Below are 19,132 nucleotides of genomic sequence, written 5' to 3' on the forward strand. Positions count from 1 at the left end.
CATGGCGGCCGGATAAATGAATCGGAATACAATTTATTATATGGTTTACGAAGAAATTGGTTTAGGGAAAGAGTTGGGCTTAAAGCTTTTTACCCGCGCTTCCAGAGCTTTTGTTTCTTTGGAAAGTTACCCGCCGACCGATGTGTGCATTCGATTGTGAAGTCAAGAGTGATTATAAGATGTTTTCGTTTGTTTTTGATGATTTAAAGATTTTGTTGGTGGTGGTAGTGGTGTTATTGGATATAGGTATTGGTTATTAAGGGATTAGAAAGTTGTATCAAATTGAAGCCAGGGATAATAAAATATATAATACTAACAACTAACTTTAAAAAGGCCGAATTCTTCATAGGGGCTATGTGTTTTGTAGAACATACTTTGGTCATAAACCAGGACACAACAATTACCAAATACTATCGAATCCTGCCGAATAATTAGGAACCTCCCCGAAAAAGTTCTTCTAGCTAGCCCTCTAGTAATTTTTATTTGCTAGACATTTTTGAAAAAAAAATTACGAAAAAATGCCGGACTATCGGGCATTCTGACCTGGTGGGCTTCTACTCTATATATATTTATCATCATTTAAAAATCAGAAAGTATCTATTTCATGCAGTTTGGAAAGTATGTGCATTTAAAGCTTTTTTTTCTTGAGGTTTTATATTAAATAAAAATGGAATTATTTTTTCCGATTTGGGCATTCAATTAACCCAGTGAACTTTCTGCAAAATTCTCCAACGTGTTACTTAATTTTATTCAAATTATATTTTATGCTAAATGTAATCTTGATGCTTCCAGGAGGTACATTTCGAGTAAATACAAATACAAATGGGATAATAATGAAACGCATTGGAGGGTGTTCTAAGACGGTTACATATTGAATCTTAACGTTGGGGGTACATATTTGTTTGTTATTCGAACTTGTCGATGTGTGTATTATGTATGCAAGAATGTTTGTGTTTGTTCAGGAGCAAACAATGTTTCAATATGGCGTGATTTAATTATGAATTTGATAATATGATATGAAGACGGCGAATAGCTCTCGGCGACCCGCAATATTCAATTGTGAGCGAATAATAATAGATACTTCAGTGGCTAAATTTGTGAGTTTTATCAGCGACACAGTAATTGAAGTCAAAACTTATTTTTTCCATTTTTTCTAATGTCTCAACCAAATATATTTTAATCAGATAAATCCACAGCCCCATTCGAAATAATTACCAGCGACACTTCTACTCAGGAATTCTCTAATGCGATTTGCATTCGTTAATTTTTTCGACTCTTAATTGTCGGTGTAAAAGAAATGAGAACTGACTCGAAGTGTGGAAATTCACTTGTGCTCTTGCCATTAAAATATCGTGTTTCACTGTACCAGAGCAAAAAGAGATCAACGAAGAATTTAAATTAAAACATGTACGTACATCCTAATTTACCATCATATAATTATGACGAAGCTCTAATGAAGAAGTGTCGTAATAGGATGAATTATGAATATTGGCGGGATCTGGTTACAGAGTGCATATAGACGGAGGTGGACTCTTAAGCAGAAATAAAATAAGAATCTGAATTTAATAATTGACTAATTAATATATGGCAACTAATATGGTAGTCTTCAATATTATCATTGGGGAGCTTCTTCTTCAGTCTTCTTGGAATTGATGTCTCAAAAAGCTTAGTGACTATAGCATTTCTAGTTATTCTAGTTTTAGAGAATGTTTAATGTATCAAAAGTTGAAGTTCAAGAACAATTGATGAAGCAGTACACATTTGTCGAATTGAGGATCATGCTGCTTCATCAGTTACTAAGCCCAGTTCTAAACATTTGTGCCTTAAGAAAACTTGGAAAATGTGGTACATGGACCTGCCCTAATCATGAGTAGAAAATCCTTTACTGGTGTGATTTCTATACTTGAAAAAAAATTATTTATGCCATAGTAGTTGGATAGTTTGTATCTATAGTTTGATAAACATTGATCAATCATAATACATTTTTAATTCTATTACCGAGGGTCCTTACAATTTTTTATAAAAATTAATTTAGTTTAGGAGTTTTTCTTTCAACATTTTACCCAAAATTCAAATCACAATAGGAACACAATCAATAACTGCTGTCGAATCCGTGTGCATACATAAGTTCTCCGAATGATGTATTGCTGGTAAAGGCGGGCAGAAAATTGACTGCCCCATGGGGCTCCCGTTGCCGGATTTGTCTGGCTTCGGCTGAAGAGCGGGCTACTTATTTGGGGGAATCTGTACGAATTGAATTAATCTTACGCTAAGTGGAACTTGAGAACCCTTTACTGTTGACTCACAATGCAAAATACCTAAAATACGATTGTATCAGTGTTTGTGCTGAAGTCGGTATCGGAAATCGATATATTGAAGGTAAATGTTATGGTAAATGTAAAGTTTTTGTTATTTGTACTCCAAAATGAAAATATGAGATAATAATTATTGGCACATCTGTAGGAGTTATACTTTAGTTTGGCCTAATTTTTTTCTAGATTTAATGAGATATTTATTACCAAATTTCATATTTTGCTGTTCCTCCTGGAGTGTGATCCCCTTTCTATCAAAACCGTCAAGTTTACATTTAGCGTCGCAGTTGAGCATCGATTGCAATGCGATTCTGACATTTCGCCTTCAAAACTCAATCAAGAATATGCCAAGAGCATCATGTAATGGCAATGATTGTAATTAATATAGCAACAGAAATAATAACGTTCCACGAAATTATATAGCATGGGTATACGCTGCATAAATCCATTTCTGACTATGCTTAACTTAGCAATTATAAGTTATATAAATACATACACATACAGATATATCTATATATATAATATATATTATCTATATATATATATTATATATATATACGTAATACTCCTCCAAAACGGCTTGATCGATTTTAATGAAATTATATAACCAGGTTCAGTATGACTGATCAATGATTTTTATCCTTGTTGGTGAATAATTTACAATTAATATATGTCCTGTATCTTTTTCCCCGCTTTTCTATTATCGTATACAATTCGCAATTTAGTTAGCTTTGTCCAATTGTATTTTCGAAAATAAAGTGCCCGGATAAATTGTAATCCCGGGTTCAACCACATTGATGGATCCGGGGTTTTGAATTGAATTTAGGGCAATTCGTCACTTTGTCAGAATATAAAGTGGCCAGTGGATGTTTTAGTAATCTCTTTTATAAAGCCAGAATCTACTTTAACACCGATAAAGAACGATACGCGTATGTTAATCATTCAAATAGAATGGAATTGAAATTGACTCATCAGGGGGAAAAAAATTGGGCTTGATAAAAAGTACTTCATAGCTATTAATATTCAAAAAAATATTATTTATATATAATGGTTCCCCGCCCAAGGGCAACTTGTTCTAATTTGTAACAGCTTTCATCACAATTAAGTTGGCAAACATTACAGTGATACAATCTTTGCTGTACGGTAATTTCTTAATAACAGTAAAAATTTGCATTCTTTATTTGTCTTTCATTTGAAGTCAAGCAATTGCATGTGTAGGAGTAGGATAGAATGACGAAAATCAGAGTTTTTGGAATGGGAAAGCGAACAGAAAACACGAATAAAAAATCCCCGAGTTTTGCTAATGACCCCGAATTAGGCAGGAGTAGAAGAAAGTGCAAATCAGAGAGGGACTATGGGTAATTGAATCATTGGGTAATTAATTAAATACCTGCAATTCGATTTCTTGTAGTATTTCTCAAGTGCACAGTGCACATCTTAGTTGAAACTAATTTCTGGAAATAATAGATTTGACGCATTGTATATCATATCAATAAAGTATCTAAATGTAAAAACAAAGTTTATATGTGCAAAATAATAGTTTTGAATGAAGAAATATAAAGCTGCAGTTATAGTATAATTGTTTTATTAGATATATTGATTAATATACTAGGAGTAGATGGCATTCTGCCTGAGAACTCACCAGAGTGAGTTTCATGAGAATCGCAAAAAAATTATAATATTTAATTAGGAGGGAACAGTCTAGTATATCTTGATATCCTTTGATTTGATTTTGAACATTTAAAATCAGTTTACAAGTTTTGGCGAAAATGTGGACGAAAAGTTTGAATAATTCAACAGAAACGGGTTCCTTCGATCATCGATACGATCTTTATCAAATTTTATCAAATGCCTTTCAAATTTTTGAAATCGGTGCAACCGTTTTTGAGAAAATGTCGACCAAAATCAAATTTTGCCTGCAACTATTTTTTTCAATATTGATCTCAAACGATTCAGATTGCCTGAATCGTCGAGAAAGCATATAATTAACAACTCGGATTTTTTAGCGACGATATAAATTTCTTCTTCAAAAAGTTTTTTTTTATTTAATTAAAATTTAATCACCGTCCCGCACACGAATCGTTCGTTGTATTTCCACATTCATTGAATTTTTAACAACGCATGTGATTTACAACATTCCATCGTGCGCGTCTAAATGAATGCACATCGGTAACTGTTCTTTGGGGTAGTAAAAAATGCGGAAACAATTTGAATTAAAAAATAAAACATTAAAAAAAACACCTTTTTCCCCTGAGGTAAGATGTCCACCTCGGTTGACGCTTTATTTGCTCAAGAACTTATTGTATGGAGTCTGATGTTCGGTATCATTATACGATTTTTTATTCTTTAATCCCCGAGGTATGATTTCAACGCGGGCACCGAGATGTCCCGCGCGGCTAATGCTTTTTCATGTCTGCGTATTTTTAATTTGTCTCGGATCTCATTTGAACACCGAAGATTTGTTTTTATGCCCCATTAAATGATTATGTACAGTGGGCGGTCTATTGTATCAAGTCTTATCGTTTATGCACGGAAATATATAAAAGTTTTTGGAAATGCGGCTTGCTTTGGCAAATTGCATTAATATTTTAGAGAAATTGAAATGCGGTGTTTATAATTGAATTGGGTGAATTTAATATTCATAAAAAATATTTTCAATAATTGAGCAAGTGGAGAAAAGCGTTCAACACTCTATAAATGGTATTCCTCTTACAAATTTGACTAAATTTTGGAGAAAATCTTAGAAACTGTACTTGAAGAGTGTGTCTAATTTTTTATTACTTCATTGAGTGATTTTCTAATTGAGACTAATGCAGGCCCATAGACACACATTGATCATACTCAATTGATTTTATATCTTATGTAGATAGGTGATCAAATAAATATAGTGAAAAGTCCCCGAGTGCGGACACCTAAGGTTATTTATAAATAAATCAAAAAATATTTTACAAAATATTTATTAAATTATTACTTATGTTAGATAACAAAGTTAGAAATTAAACTAAATTAACAAAAACGCAATCTTTGCTAAACCATAATTAATACTATCAATCAAACTTTGGTAACAAAAAATGTGATTTTACGAAGTGGCACCTAGTACCGGACAATTCAAAATAACCATAATTGAACACATATGTAGTCATCTCCACACTCTGGAATATCTGCACATTTGTGTTTGATGGATATTCTTAGATATTGCAAAAAAAATCACTAATTATCCACCTTTTTGGCTGGGCCACATCGATGCTCTCAGCTGGAGTATTCATTATAAGATTTCATTCTTTGATTAGAAAATACGAAAATGGAGGTATGTAATGACCGTTAGCATTCCCCGCGCCCCTTTCAATTGTATTTGGAAATAAAGAGATTTATACTCGCTTAAATAATACGGGTTGTGAAATAGAGTGTCCGGCTTTAAGTGCCGTCCGGCATTACGGGACTTCCCCCTAATCAAAAAAAATAGGCCCCATTAAAGATATAGATAAGCCAATCACTTGGTTGCCTTGAGAAGCCGTGTAGTTGATATGCATAACCACAACAGTTCATATGACTTAAATTCTGATACCTGTTCTAAAAAGCACAAGAAAAATATATCATGTAATACGGTCAAAATATATCTATTCAAATCGGAAGTAAATTTAAAATCTATCTTCTATCTATTTATCGGTTCAGCATATTCTGCCAATCTCGGAACAGAATCAAATGATCCGAATTATTATTTCCGTTATCTTAAAGGGTCCATCTATAAACAGGTTTAGAATTGTGCCTTATTTCAAAGGATAAGGGTTTTCAGTTAACACTTTATGATTATGGGATTCATTTAGGACGACAATGCAGAATCGTTTCTGCAACCCGACTCCAATTAAATCCACAGGGTGTCAACATCACACTGGCAAATGTAAAACATTGGATCGGATTTATATGATATCTGATATAAAATAGAATAGAAAGAGAATAATTGTATATATACTGAGCATTTTTTAAAAAATTATTTGACATTAAAATATAGTATTGCTCGAATTGGAAAATAAGGTATTATGTTTGATGATTTTTTTTAGTAATAAATTGAAGGTTTTTAACAAGCTTTTGGTAATTGCAATTACATTTTCTATGGGTGCATCAGACTGCATCTATAGATGCAGCATTTTTAATCAAAATTTGTATATGAGTTATAGTAGTGACTATTATATATTCTAATATTTTTTCCAAAAACTATTTTTCCCAAATTTATTAGTTTTACCCAGGGTTTCTATTAAAAGATCTCCCAACTTCATCTCCTAGCACCTCTCGGTCGTTAACGCGGAAACGCGGAGCAATTGCGATGAACGTGTGCGAATTTAAACGACTGTTTAGCCGGTCTAATCACGAAGCGACGGCTTAATTAGCCGACAGTCTGTTCTTTCATCACATGCTACACTATTGTTTTCTTAATAGCGGTTCCCGAAGACTGGGGAAATTTAAATAATAATGCATGCGAGGAAATAAGGAATAGAATCGTATTTGTTATCGAAATAAATTATAGTTTATTTTATTTGAAAAAGAAAACATAATCACTATTGGAAAACTCAAATTCATAGAATTAAGGTAATTGTGTCGCCTTCTAAAAAGCTAAGCAGTTGCAGCAGTTTGTAGTCTCGTCAATACGAACTAAATGTTTTTTGAATCATTCAAATCGGTTGATCTCTCAAAAACTGATATTCTTCGCAAATTTTGCTGCGTATCTCCGAAACGGCTGGTCAGACGCTCCTTGCTAAAAACTAATCGGCACCTCTCCCCGTCAATACAAATCGAATATTTTTCTGGAAATGTTTAAATCGGTTGATCCATGCTCCCAAAATCGTGGACTAAAATTGTATTAGAACACTCATAGATATTTTTTTAAGGCATGCTAAAATTTTCAGAAGACTTTGAAATGCAAAGATATGCATCATTTTGGATTTTTTTGCGATTACTATAACTTTTTCTACGTTCATAAACAAATGAACATTACTGTTGGAAAAATCAAATTCATAAAATTAATCCAACTGTTGGGTTGCCTTCTAAAAAGCTAAGCAATGACAACAACTAATTAGCTCGTCAATACAAATTGAATGTTTTTTGAATCATTCAAATCGGTTGATCCGTTCTCTCAAAAACTGCTATTTTTTGCACTTTTTGCTGGGTATTTCAGAAATGGATTGGACAGTTGGTCCTTGTCAGAAACTAATCACCACGTATCCCCGTCAATACAAAGCGAATGTTTTTTTTAATTGTTCAAATCGGTTGATCCATGCTCCCGAAATCTTGGACTAAAAATTGTATTCGAACAAACACAGATCCATTTTTTTAAGGTTTGCTAAACTTTTCAGAAATGCAAAGATATGCATCACTTTGAATTTTTTAGCGATTTTTATAATTTACATATATAACATAACTATTAGTTGTTTTATACATAACATAGTTTCAATGCAAAATCATTGGTAATTGAATTAAATATCTAAATTTGAATGATTTTGCACCGAACCAGCCTACTCTGTAATTGTGTGCGAAAATCAGTTTTCTTGCAACACTTGTGTTGATTTAGTGTTAAATCGTAAAGTTTTATGATCCAAACCCAATCTGTGAGATTTGATTAGTGAAATGGTATCACTAAAATAGTTAATTTGTATGATACAATTAGTCAGGATATGGTAATTTGGAAGTATGTCAAAAAAAGTTAGTTAAAGATTATATAAAATGATGATATAATTTGATTGTAAAAAAATTATAATGCTCTAGTCGTAAATTTACATTTGCAAACCGATGTTCCATTTCAGAATAGTATAAATATTAGTTACTAATTAGTAACTTTTTTCACTGAAACTATAGAACTATAAGCAACCTATTATATTGTGATTATCAATATGATATACCACAATTAAATACCACACATTTTTCCAAAGTACTTTCCTTATTATTAATAAAACAGTAAATATCCTCGTTGTAAGCAGGAACGTGCAGGGCATAAATCTTATTAAGCAAAATTACATCACATTTTGCACACCGGTGCGGTGTCTGCTACATGATGCATTACTATAAAACGGCCACTCTTAGGATTTTAAATATTCAACACAATCTTAGGGACCGACTCCCAACTTCCTCGGAACAATCTTCGCTTTTCCCAGAAAACAAATTCGCATAATGCGAACTCGGGATGGTAACTTCGTATTTAATAACCGGTTTGGTAAAAAGATAGATGGATAAATGTTGCTTAATTGTCACAGAAAGGTATTATAGTAATATAATCTATAATATGATAGGTGGTCAGATTTGAGAATCATCAAAGCAAAGGAAGGGATTGGTAAAGGGTCATGTAGAAGTTTTAAGAAACAAAAAAGAACATGAATTAGCCAAAGGTGCTACTAGTTAGGTGGTTTACATCTGCAAATTAAGGACAAAAAATTGTTTTCAATTAAAAGTTTTTTCAGTTAATTAAACTCTCGAATAAGAGTCACCATCTCAGCTCAGAGACTTAGAAAATCATATCGCTTACGTTACTATTCAAATTCTTTGTCGAAGATGTACCAAAAAATGTCCATTATCCTCCACTGTATTTTTTCCTCGCAGTAATTCATTCGAATTACACGAATATAATGTTGTAATCTAGCATTCGAGGGTAGGTTTTCGAGCTATCAGGTGTGGGGTGTAAAAGATGGTTACCCACTAAAAGCATTTAGTCATTAAAGAAGTGAAATTCAAAAAGGAATAACCGTACAATATTAACATTTTTATTATACGCGAGCCGAACCGCTGACTGCTTGCATAAATTCCTCTTTATTTCATCTCTTATGCATACTGAGTAGATAGAACTGTCTGTAATAATGGGAATTATTAAATAGCCTCAAGGTTCGGAGTTAAAAGCAGAAGTAGAAAAGGAAGTTATTACTATTTATTGCTAAAAGTACTTCATACTTCCGTAGCTACACCAGGGTAAATGAAAATTGGAAGGCAAAATCGTGAATCCTCATGTAATCGCATCAAAGATTAAGGATAATTTTATTTAGAATGTTTTTAACAATATTCTAATTTTGATAATTATGCAAGAATTTTTATGGACAACTGTACAAATATAAATATATATGCTTAAAATACTTTGAATACTATTATTTATGATTTTTTAATATTTTGTTCTAGATTACGTGAAGAGCGTGGAGATATGGACAGAGCACTTGCACTTGATCATAAACCAAGAGATTTGAGTTCGCAAAATGGAGAGTATTATGATGGTAAGTTAAAAAAATTAATTATTTATTTATGCAATAGTTATCAAAAAATAGTGTAAATTAATAAGTAACAAAAATACATTGGACTACTGTTAATAACAGATTTTTGAAACATTGTACAAGATAATTGTTAATATTCACTAGCTTTACTCCACGTCAACTTGAAACTTATTATTAACTTTGTTCTCTTGTGATTTTTGATACTTGATACTACACTATTAATGAATAGTTAAATTATCAATTCTAATAATCAATTTCTCAATTTTTTTTTTCAGGATCTTCGAATGGACACAGTCCAGTATTAAATTTATCAAAAGGTGGCGGCGGTGGAGCAAGTGACCGCAGTGACGGAGGATGTTCTCCTGGACCTTCTGTTCCTGATGGTGATCGTTTAGGAGACACTAGTGATATTGACCAGAGTGATAACGAAGACCACGTAGAAAAAGAAGAAGGTAAGAACATTTATAATAAAAAATAGTTTTGTTAAACTATTTTATTTCTCTCATATTAAACACCTCTTTGCTATATTCATGTAACCCTAGTAGAAACTAATCGTGGTTAAATATTATTTTTTATGAGGGCTAAATTTTGTTTACCAACACCCAGCCCAAATTCGCAATATGGCTAAAATATATAAAAATTATATGGTGAAAATAATATTAAGCTTTAATTGAAAAATAATTATGACCCATTAATAATAACTATAATTATATCACCTTATTGCATAATATTATATTTAAAATAATTTATCTAAAAACTTAATTCAAAATGATTTGTCGACTATGTTTAAATCTTGATTTATAATATGCTCATAATTCATAATTTTACTCTAAATAAATTATCACGGCTTGTATATCATTATCCATTAGAAGGTCCACAATTTTAAAAACATCGCCAGCGTTGACAAACAATCTATTAATCAAATTCTCACATAAATACGTGATAAAATGATTAATGAACGAACAATCTAACTCCAAATCGACCTAACCAGTTTCAAAAGCACTCCATACGTTTTCATTACTAGAAATCTCGCTTATGACTTAAGAAATATTGCATTCTCGCTTATCATCGAGTCATAAATATAGGAAATGAATGAGTATTTTTTATAAATAAAACTATAGGATAGATCTGATGCAAAATGGAATATGCGATGATAATCGTGCGTCTATTTTCAAAATTGTCTGTTTTTGCTGTTGCGGATTTTCTCGTTCCATGAGGATTCCGCTTTCGCACAACGAGGTGTGTAATTTTATCTTTCATGAGCGGCTTTAACAAGTGCAGATAGTTTTCTCAACTGAGATAAATAGACTTAGGATTAATAGATAGAAGATTTAATTGGATAATTTAATAAATTCAAATATTTTATGGCCTAAATAGCGAATAATTCTTAAGCTGTACCCAATGAGGGCTACGTGCTAAGCCATTAGCCATTAGCTAATTTTAATAATTCAAGCTTTTCAAAAGCATTTTTACTAACTGCTTAAGGAAACCAATTCAAACTTTTGTAAATCTTAGTTTCCTTTAAAAATAAATAATTACACCCAACCCCAAATTCTACCGCAAAATCACTTCTTCTTCATAAATAAGCGGCAAAAACAGTTCTACAATGCGAGCCTCTGCCTGTAATAACCACGTAGGTGTAGCACAATACGTTTCGCGAACACGTTTATCATTTTTTCCTCTATTGAATGGAGTGGAAACAACTTAAGTTGTACAGTTGTATACGAAGAAAACAGGCATAATAATAAGTTGCATAAAGCGAATCAGATGTTTCCTGTTCGATGTAATTGAGGGATTAAACCGTGGACGAATCGAGAGGGACTAACATTCGATATGGAGAACAACCGAAGTCAGTGTGTTTTACAATAATTGAAGTATCGCTTCTGGCATATTACGCCTAATTTCTAATAAAATCATTCCATTCTCTTACCATTGGCTCAAATTTATATAAATGATTCCTATCAAAAAACTGATTTGAAGGCATCTCCAATCATCCTCCAGTTGTTATGATTGGCCATCGATCAGCTCCATCAACGAATGGAAGATCTGTATATTTTATAAATGACACGTCTCGATATAATGACCATTTATTGGATAAATGTATCATTGTTCCGACCAAAGTCCGTGTGTTTTTTCAATGCATTTTCGGTTAGCGTGCGTGCTCCGAGCTGAATCAAAAACGCGATCGAAATTACGGTGCCGTGCGGAGCTAATGCCATACTCCGGATTTTCGGCATTTTTTTCTGGGATGGTCCACAGACGTTCGACGCGCGTTTCCTCCGGTCAGAAAATGGTGGTTCTTTAGAATACCATTAAAAGCAGTTCTCAAAATTTGCATAATTTCATGTTTATCCGAGATTAAAAGATATTTATATCGAGTAATACAAGCGGTATAAAAAATTTAATGATTGGAATTGTATTCTAAGTTCAGGTTATGGATAATGTCTTATAAGTCTTATATATAAAAAAAACGAATTTGAAAACTGGAATTTTGTGTTGATACATTGAATTGTAAATATTTTAAAGATCGGAATAGTATGGATTGTGATGATTATGTATTTGTAATTATTTGCGGACGAAGAGTTACTATCATCTGATTTCTAGAAAATACACTAGAAATTTAAAGTTTACGTATCATATTTGGGCTTGACTGGAGACCACGACGAAGAACTTGAGGAGAAACACTATATTTAATATTCAAATGTTTTTATTTCAAAATAGAATAGTATGCAGCAACTACGTATATTATAAAATAACTTTACTTTAGATATTTATTATGAATAATTCTGACAAGAACCTGAGATTATATTTACTATTGATTATGACTTGCTTGTGAATAAATATAAATAAGTAATAGAAAATTTTCGAGCAAACAGCATTCTTGAATTTCTTTTCTATCCATCCAAAATGAACTAAGTACAGAGTCATCTAGTGTACCTTGCTCGCAGAACTTTAAGCAGTACAATTGCTTAATTGTTGTATGGCATTTTCCAAAAAAGTGATATTTTAATAGAAAAAATTTGAAAAAAATGGATATTATTATAGAAAAATTGATTCTTCACAACATATATACCTATACATGCAGAGTTTGGTATAAAATCAATATCTTGATAAATTTTAGGCAGACAGAAAGTAAGAGTAGATATGTAAAAAATCATAAATTTTATCCAAGATAATATTAGAACCTGGAACTGGAAAAGTTGTATATTCAGTAAAATCATCATTTTGAAATTCTTTATTACACTCGACATCTGTATCTAAATTTGTTAGTTTATTAGTTTTATTTGATCTAATGTCCAAATTTCAAGATTTACATCATCATCAGTTACTTCCAAAAATTCTTGTTACTTTTGACTCATTCGCTGAAGAATAGATTTCCATTTGCCTGTTTGAGGTTACTTTAGAACTATCATCTAATTCCTGGTATACGGTGTGAAAATTATGGTCCTTGTTGATCAAATCCATAATTTTGATCTTAATTTCAGTTTTGTCATTGAAATTCGTAGTGGCTCTAACTGGTACAAGGTTAGATCCATGAGATACGTGGTTAAAATCCACAAGTTTATTGATAATTTGAGCTACTTAATAACTCGAGAATATCACCTGTTCAATATTTCTATGTATCAGGTATAAATTAGCCCAAAGTATCAATTCGCAGTCGTCTCAAACAATAACAATTGAGAAGTGCAGTTAATCCCCTTCGGAGCCTAAACGTTTCGTCGTTCGAAAATATCTCGTTGCCGCGTTATGAGCGCAAATCACGCGAATCCGATCGAGACTTTGAAACAGATCAAGAAAAGAGAGAGACGAATCAATCGCGATACACGGCAATCGATAAAGACGAAACAACAACAATGCGCAACTCGCTGACTTTACTCGGATTTTTATTATTAGTTAAGGGGAGAAAAAAATGAAAACGTTTAATAATAAAATAACAAAACGACTATAAAAAGCTGAACGCGACGTGCGATTATGAGCGTACGCATATACGCGAAATTGCCGGATAATGGACGTTTGTAGAATTTCTGGAGATTATATCGCGAGATATCACAGGCAGAGGAGGGCGATTTTTTTGCTTTTTAGTTACTCGTCCGAGGGTATGATTTTACGGCTGACTGTTCTTCAACAATATGCCATATGAATCGAGACCATTGATTTTTTGGACACTTCTTTTTAGCATAGAAATTACCTTATAATTTTGCCTGAAGGGACTTAATAAAAACACCCAAAACAGTGAGCCATTGAATCAAAAGAAGATATGACTTATTCATATTTATAATTTACAAATGTTGGTTTGCATTGAGATACATTTTATAATAACTGCATTCGAAATTAAAACATATTGAAGTTCAAAATGTAATTTTATCTATACATTGGCTACCACCACCCGTGAACTTTTTTCTCAAGACCAATTTATTTATTGTCAGTCATCTTTAGCACAATTTCAATGAAATTTCAATATATGCGGAATAAAAAACACACATTTGCTTCATTATTATTTAGCCAATTTAATTTTAATTTAGCCTCCAAAACCGCTAGATCTGTCTTCCCAAAAATGTCATCAGTTCTTCATTTCGTCAAAACAAATAAAATGTTATTTGAATCTTTCAAATCGGACGCTCCGTTCTCTTTAAAATTGAATTACCATTTTTGGCACTTTTTGGCCCGTATCTTCGGAACGGCTGGACCTGCCTTTGCTAAAAACTAATCAGCACGTCATCTTATCAATAAGAATCGTAAGTATTTTGAATCATTCAAATCGGTTGAACCGTATTCCCGAAATCGTCGATGAAAATTTGTATCCGCACATACACACGCACACACACACATACATGCATCCAATTTTTCTAAGTTTTTTTAAGGAAAGTTAAAAATGGTAGAATACAAGTTTTAGAAAATGAATAGATAATTTATATTCTAGAAAATATTATATATGAATTGCACTCATCGTCAGTAAAGCTTAAGAATTATTCGCTATTTAGGCCATAAAATATTTAAATTTATTAAATTATACAATTAAATCTTATATCTATTAATTCTATTCCAATAATTTCTATTATTCTTTATTTTTTCAGATCTCAGTGACGTAGACGATCACGAAACAGCAATGCCTTTAGCTCTTGGGCCAACACGTCCTTCCTCAGTCGGTCCACAACAATCATCCTCGCCTGCTCATGAAGATTCTGATGAATCCGGAGGCCAACAGACAGCCCTAAATTATTCTTCGGCGGGAGCAGGAAATATATCGATACCGTCCAGTGTTGCAGGCAGAGATATGTCTGGTGCAGTACCACAAGATGCAGGAGCAGGGAGCTTGCTCCACGGAAACACTATTGAGGAACATTCAAGGTCTTCTTAAAGTTGCAGCAGATAACGCGAGGCAGCAGGAGCGACAGATCAGTTACGAGAAAGGTTAGTGGAAAATATCATTTTTTTAGTAGTTTTATTATTATTTACTTACATGCATGTGACAAATTAAAACAAATATATCATTCTATCAAGTGATGTGTTACCCCTGACCATCACAAATTGCAAAACGAGTTCCATCTCAAATCCCAAGTCTTATAAATCAAATGTCCCATGTACCGTCGTCGTTGACTCTGTTAATCGATCTAAAGAAAATACATTTATCCATTCATAGTGCATGTAATATCATTAGTAAGAACGCGTGAGAATGTGTAGAACAAACCTTGAGGAGGGACTATGCCTATAAATAAATACATAAATGAATAACTGAATGGACAAACAATCATACGAATAAATGAGAAGGCGTACTCTCAACATGCTGTGAGCTTGTATCAGATGCTTCTTGAATCGTGACGTTGGACGTGGAAAGCATTTATAAAAGACGCTATTGGTTTTGTAGATAGAAAATTGATTGCTGTGAATGTAAGAAATTGTTTATTGATAATAATAGGAAGAATAGATGGTCATTTGTAATGGACACAAAAATCGTTTGGCAATGTTATAAGGAAAAATAGAAATAAAAATGTTTGATAAAGATGTTTTATGTATCTTCTGAATATTGAGACCAAAAATCTATGAGATGATTAAAATAAAATTCTGCTCAGCATCTAAACCAATTGTGCCAACCCATTACACAATTTCTTCTGGTAAACAAAGTTTTTTTATATTTACTTATTATCTTTTTTATGATAAAATATTGCGGTGTGAAAATCTAATATTCCTTTCAAATCCCGAGGTAAAAAATTTGTTTTACCATAAGCACCTAAGCATGAATTATTTTTCCATCCTCCGCCCTCCATCAGTAAAATAAAAATCAGAGACAAGTCTCTGTACATATCGAGAACCCCGTTGATTATAAGGAGTCCACTGAAACATTTGCAACCTTTGACCTGGGTGCTTCGAAGAGGCGAACATGTGATATAGAAAAAAATCTTTGGTAAGATGTAAGGCCTTCTTCTAGCGAATGCAGGATGAACAAGAAGACCACGGATAATATTTAATTATCGCGGCTGTAGCAATGATCGTAAATTACTGGTCGGGGAGACGTACCATATGAAACAGGGACGGATTATAAAAGGGTATCAAGATATAAAATACATTGATAAATAAAAACAAATTAACTACTTGCTATCTCAAGATTAATAGATTTATGTTGCCAGAACAAATAAATTTAAGGTTTTGATATTCTTAGCTTTTTGTGACTTTGGAACTTTTGGAAAGTTGGAGTTATTCACGTCGATTGGTATGTTTATGCATTTGCTAAAATGAGTTTCCAGAATGCTAAAATAGGTTTTTGAAATTTTTTATATATTGGTTTTGTGAAATCCTGAGTTGACTTGACAATGTCTAGCGCAAATTCTGCATTATACTTGCACCCAGTTGGAGCACTATGTTCTTTTCTGGTATCGAACTCAATTTTATTTTTTATGTAAAACGAATTGCATAAGTCTGCAAGAAACAGTTGGAGATCATAAGTATATCCTAATGCAACATATTTAGCCTTATTTTTTTCCATTTCGGTCATTCAAAATCATTCTTCCGTGTCCGAATGCGATTCTGCATATCACACGGTCGGTTTGAATCGTGTTATGTTGCATTTCGCCTTTTGTTTGTTCATGTCGTTAGCCGTTGATACTTTGTATGATACTCTGACAATGAGAATCGTGTTAAGTAAATACTATAAAATGAGAATTGCTTTCGGATGAATTATGTACGAAGGGCCCATAAGCGCGTTCGATAAATATTGCCGAGCGAATGAATACATTATGGACACCGACAGAATTATCGATTTCGTGTTTAATATTAATATCATTGCGAATAAATTATAACTGATAAATTGACAGGTCGGATTTAAAATTAATAACGAGAAAAGTTCGGATCGCGTTCTCACGTAGTATATTGAAAGTGTAAAATTTAGCTTTAAAATCAGTGCATACACTTTGGAAAAAATATAATTATTTTAATGAAAATTTGAAATAGTTTTTTAATTCAGACCATTTTAAAGTTACTTTACGAGTTACAAATTAGTGGGAATATCTACTCCAATGTGACGCCACTTTTTGCAAATATAAGTCCACAATAAACTCACAAGGAGAACCTTAGGTTTGCTCGTTTGCGATTTTGAAGAAACCCCGCATAGTGAAAGAGTTGATAGTCAAACCGAATAGTTTAAAATATTATAGACTTACGAGAAGTGGCTTAATTATAAAAATGCAATAATGTTCTGAAAAATGAACCACGCAAAAAACGATTATTCAAGTTTATAGTTGGGTTATCCATGAAGTAGTATTTTTTCTCAATTATCTGGCTCTGAATTATCAGCTTAGTTTATTTCTAAGCCGTGGTCATTTACCCGGTTCTTGCAGAAAAATCTAACTATTATTAACAAGGACACTATAAGGCTCTCGAATAAAATTACATGTCCGCCGGGTCAAACAAAACCAATTCAAAGCCATATTTCGCAAATTACGAAATTTATGATTCGCGCACGCTGCAGAGATAAATATTATAGACACCGGTACAAAACCTTATTCGATTGCCGAGTAATTTTCATTGTGCCGAGGAGTAATCACGATCGAGTCGAATCTCTCTTTCTGTGATCGTGTTCCGTCCGAGATATCGTTCGATATTCTCGAAATAAATAATCGATATCAATTAAATAATTATGCTGTCATTACAAATCGCGCGTAATAACAGACTTTAGGGCAATAAATTCAAACGTTGGCCGCATCAGAGAAGTGCAATGCCGGGATCGGATATTCGCGGTTTTGATCATTTTATGTTACGTACTTCTAGATGTTTATAATAGTGATGTGCACGTACGTAATAATACTCTCTTGTCCACATACGAGAAAATTAAGGGAGGTTTGAACTACAACCACCTACTAGCTCCATGCAAAACAATTTGTTGTAGACGAGTTGATCGACCAATAACCAAACATATTTTTTCTGATGATGGTACCAATTACTAGAAATTTCAAGCACTTTCTTATCATTTTTTCCTAAAACTTGCAGAGAATTTTTGTAGACTTCGGTATGATAAAAATGCTTGTAAATTTGAATTTCGAAGAGAATAGTAACCATGCCCTTGGGAATAGATCTTTGGGCATTAATTATCCAGATAGCTGAATTTGATTTCAGCTGACATTTCAATAAATTATGTAGTTGATGAATCGATTGAGACAACGTAAATCATCTGATTTCCTCCATGCATGTTTGAATCTTAATGAGCAGATAAATTCAATTACCGACAAAATCACTTACATCCAGCAAGTTTGACAAACAAAACAAAAATCAAACGAGATTATTTAAAACCGCGTCCAATTTTCAAAAAAATGCGCTCACAGGTAGTCGTTCTGCGATGGCAAGCTCTCAATTTTTAATTAGTGCAAGAATTTTTTCTCGGTTCAGTCTCTTTATTATATTAATTCACAATAAATCATCAGTGTGCACCTTTTGTCCGCTCGGTAGTTGATCGATACGTGTAATAAATATCGAAACCACATCGAGGCATAAAACTGTATCGGGGAGTTAGTACATATTCTTCTTCAAGTTTGCATTTAATAAAAACTCAATGAACCGAACATGTAACCGCAGTCTATAACAACCAGTAGCTTCTTGAAAGAGCTTCCTGCTGCAAACAATATGCAGATGCGAACAATGGTAGACAAATAAATGTTTTGTAGAAGTCCCGAGTTGTTTTGTAAAAAAAAGATTTAATATTGTTTCTTTGGGATCATTCTAGCTATAGAAATTAGAGATGGTTTTAGAGCTAGGAATATCTGTGGTTTTGTTTATAATTTCTCTATTATTGCTGCTCTGATTATTACTAGAAGCCATCGACAAGATCATATGCAAATTTCTCTGCATTCTTCATTTTATCAATATTTGCAACAAAAGATAATCACAAATATAATAACTTTCGCTTTTTTTAATATATTTATTATATATACAGGGTGTCCCACAATACTACCTCAAGCCGAAAAGGGGTAAAAATACACTTAGAGCTTTGGTGACACTGTGAGAGTTTTCCGGCATTTGTGGTTACAATTTTTTTATTTTTGTACTTTTGTATTAATAAAATGCACAAACTTTCAATAGCAATGCACTTTA

At 32.7% G+C, this 19,132-nt stretch overlaps 1 protein-coding gene across 1 annotated transcript in view; it reads left to right on the top strand.

Moving 5' to 3' along the window:
* LOC113366081 overlaps positions 1 to 19,132 on the top strand; it is a 206,567-nt gene that overhangs the window by 89,961 nt on the left and 97,474 nt on the right. The window contains exons 7-9 of the mRNA XM_026607635.1: positions 9,829 to 10,005; positions 14,629 to 14,813; positions 14,857 to 14,965. Coding sequence (XP_026463420.1) covers positions 9,829 to 10,005; positions 14,629 to 14,813; positions 14,857 to 14,965 — 471 coding nt within the window. The remainder of the gene's footprint in view (positions 1 to 9,828; positions 10,006 to 14,628; positions 14,814 to 14,856; positions 14,966 to 19,132) is intronic.

Source organism: Ctenocephalides felis, unplaced genomic scaffold, assembly GCF_003426905.1.
Source record: "Ctenocephalides felis isolate EL2017-DRISC unplaced genomic scaffold, ASM342690v1 CF-g0.4_SCAFFOLD_01170, whole genome shotgun sequence".
Taxonomy (NCBI): domain Eukaryota; kingdom Metazoa; phylum Arthropoda; class Insecta; order Siphonaptera; family Pulicidae; genus Ctenocephalides; species Ctenocephalides felis.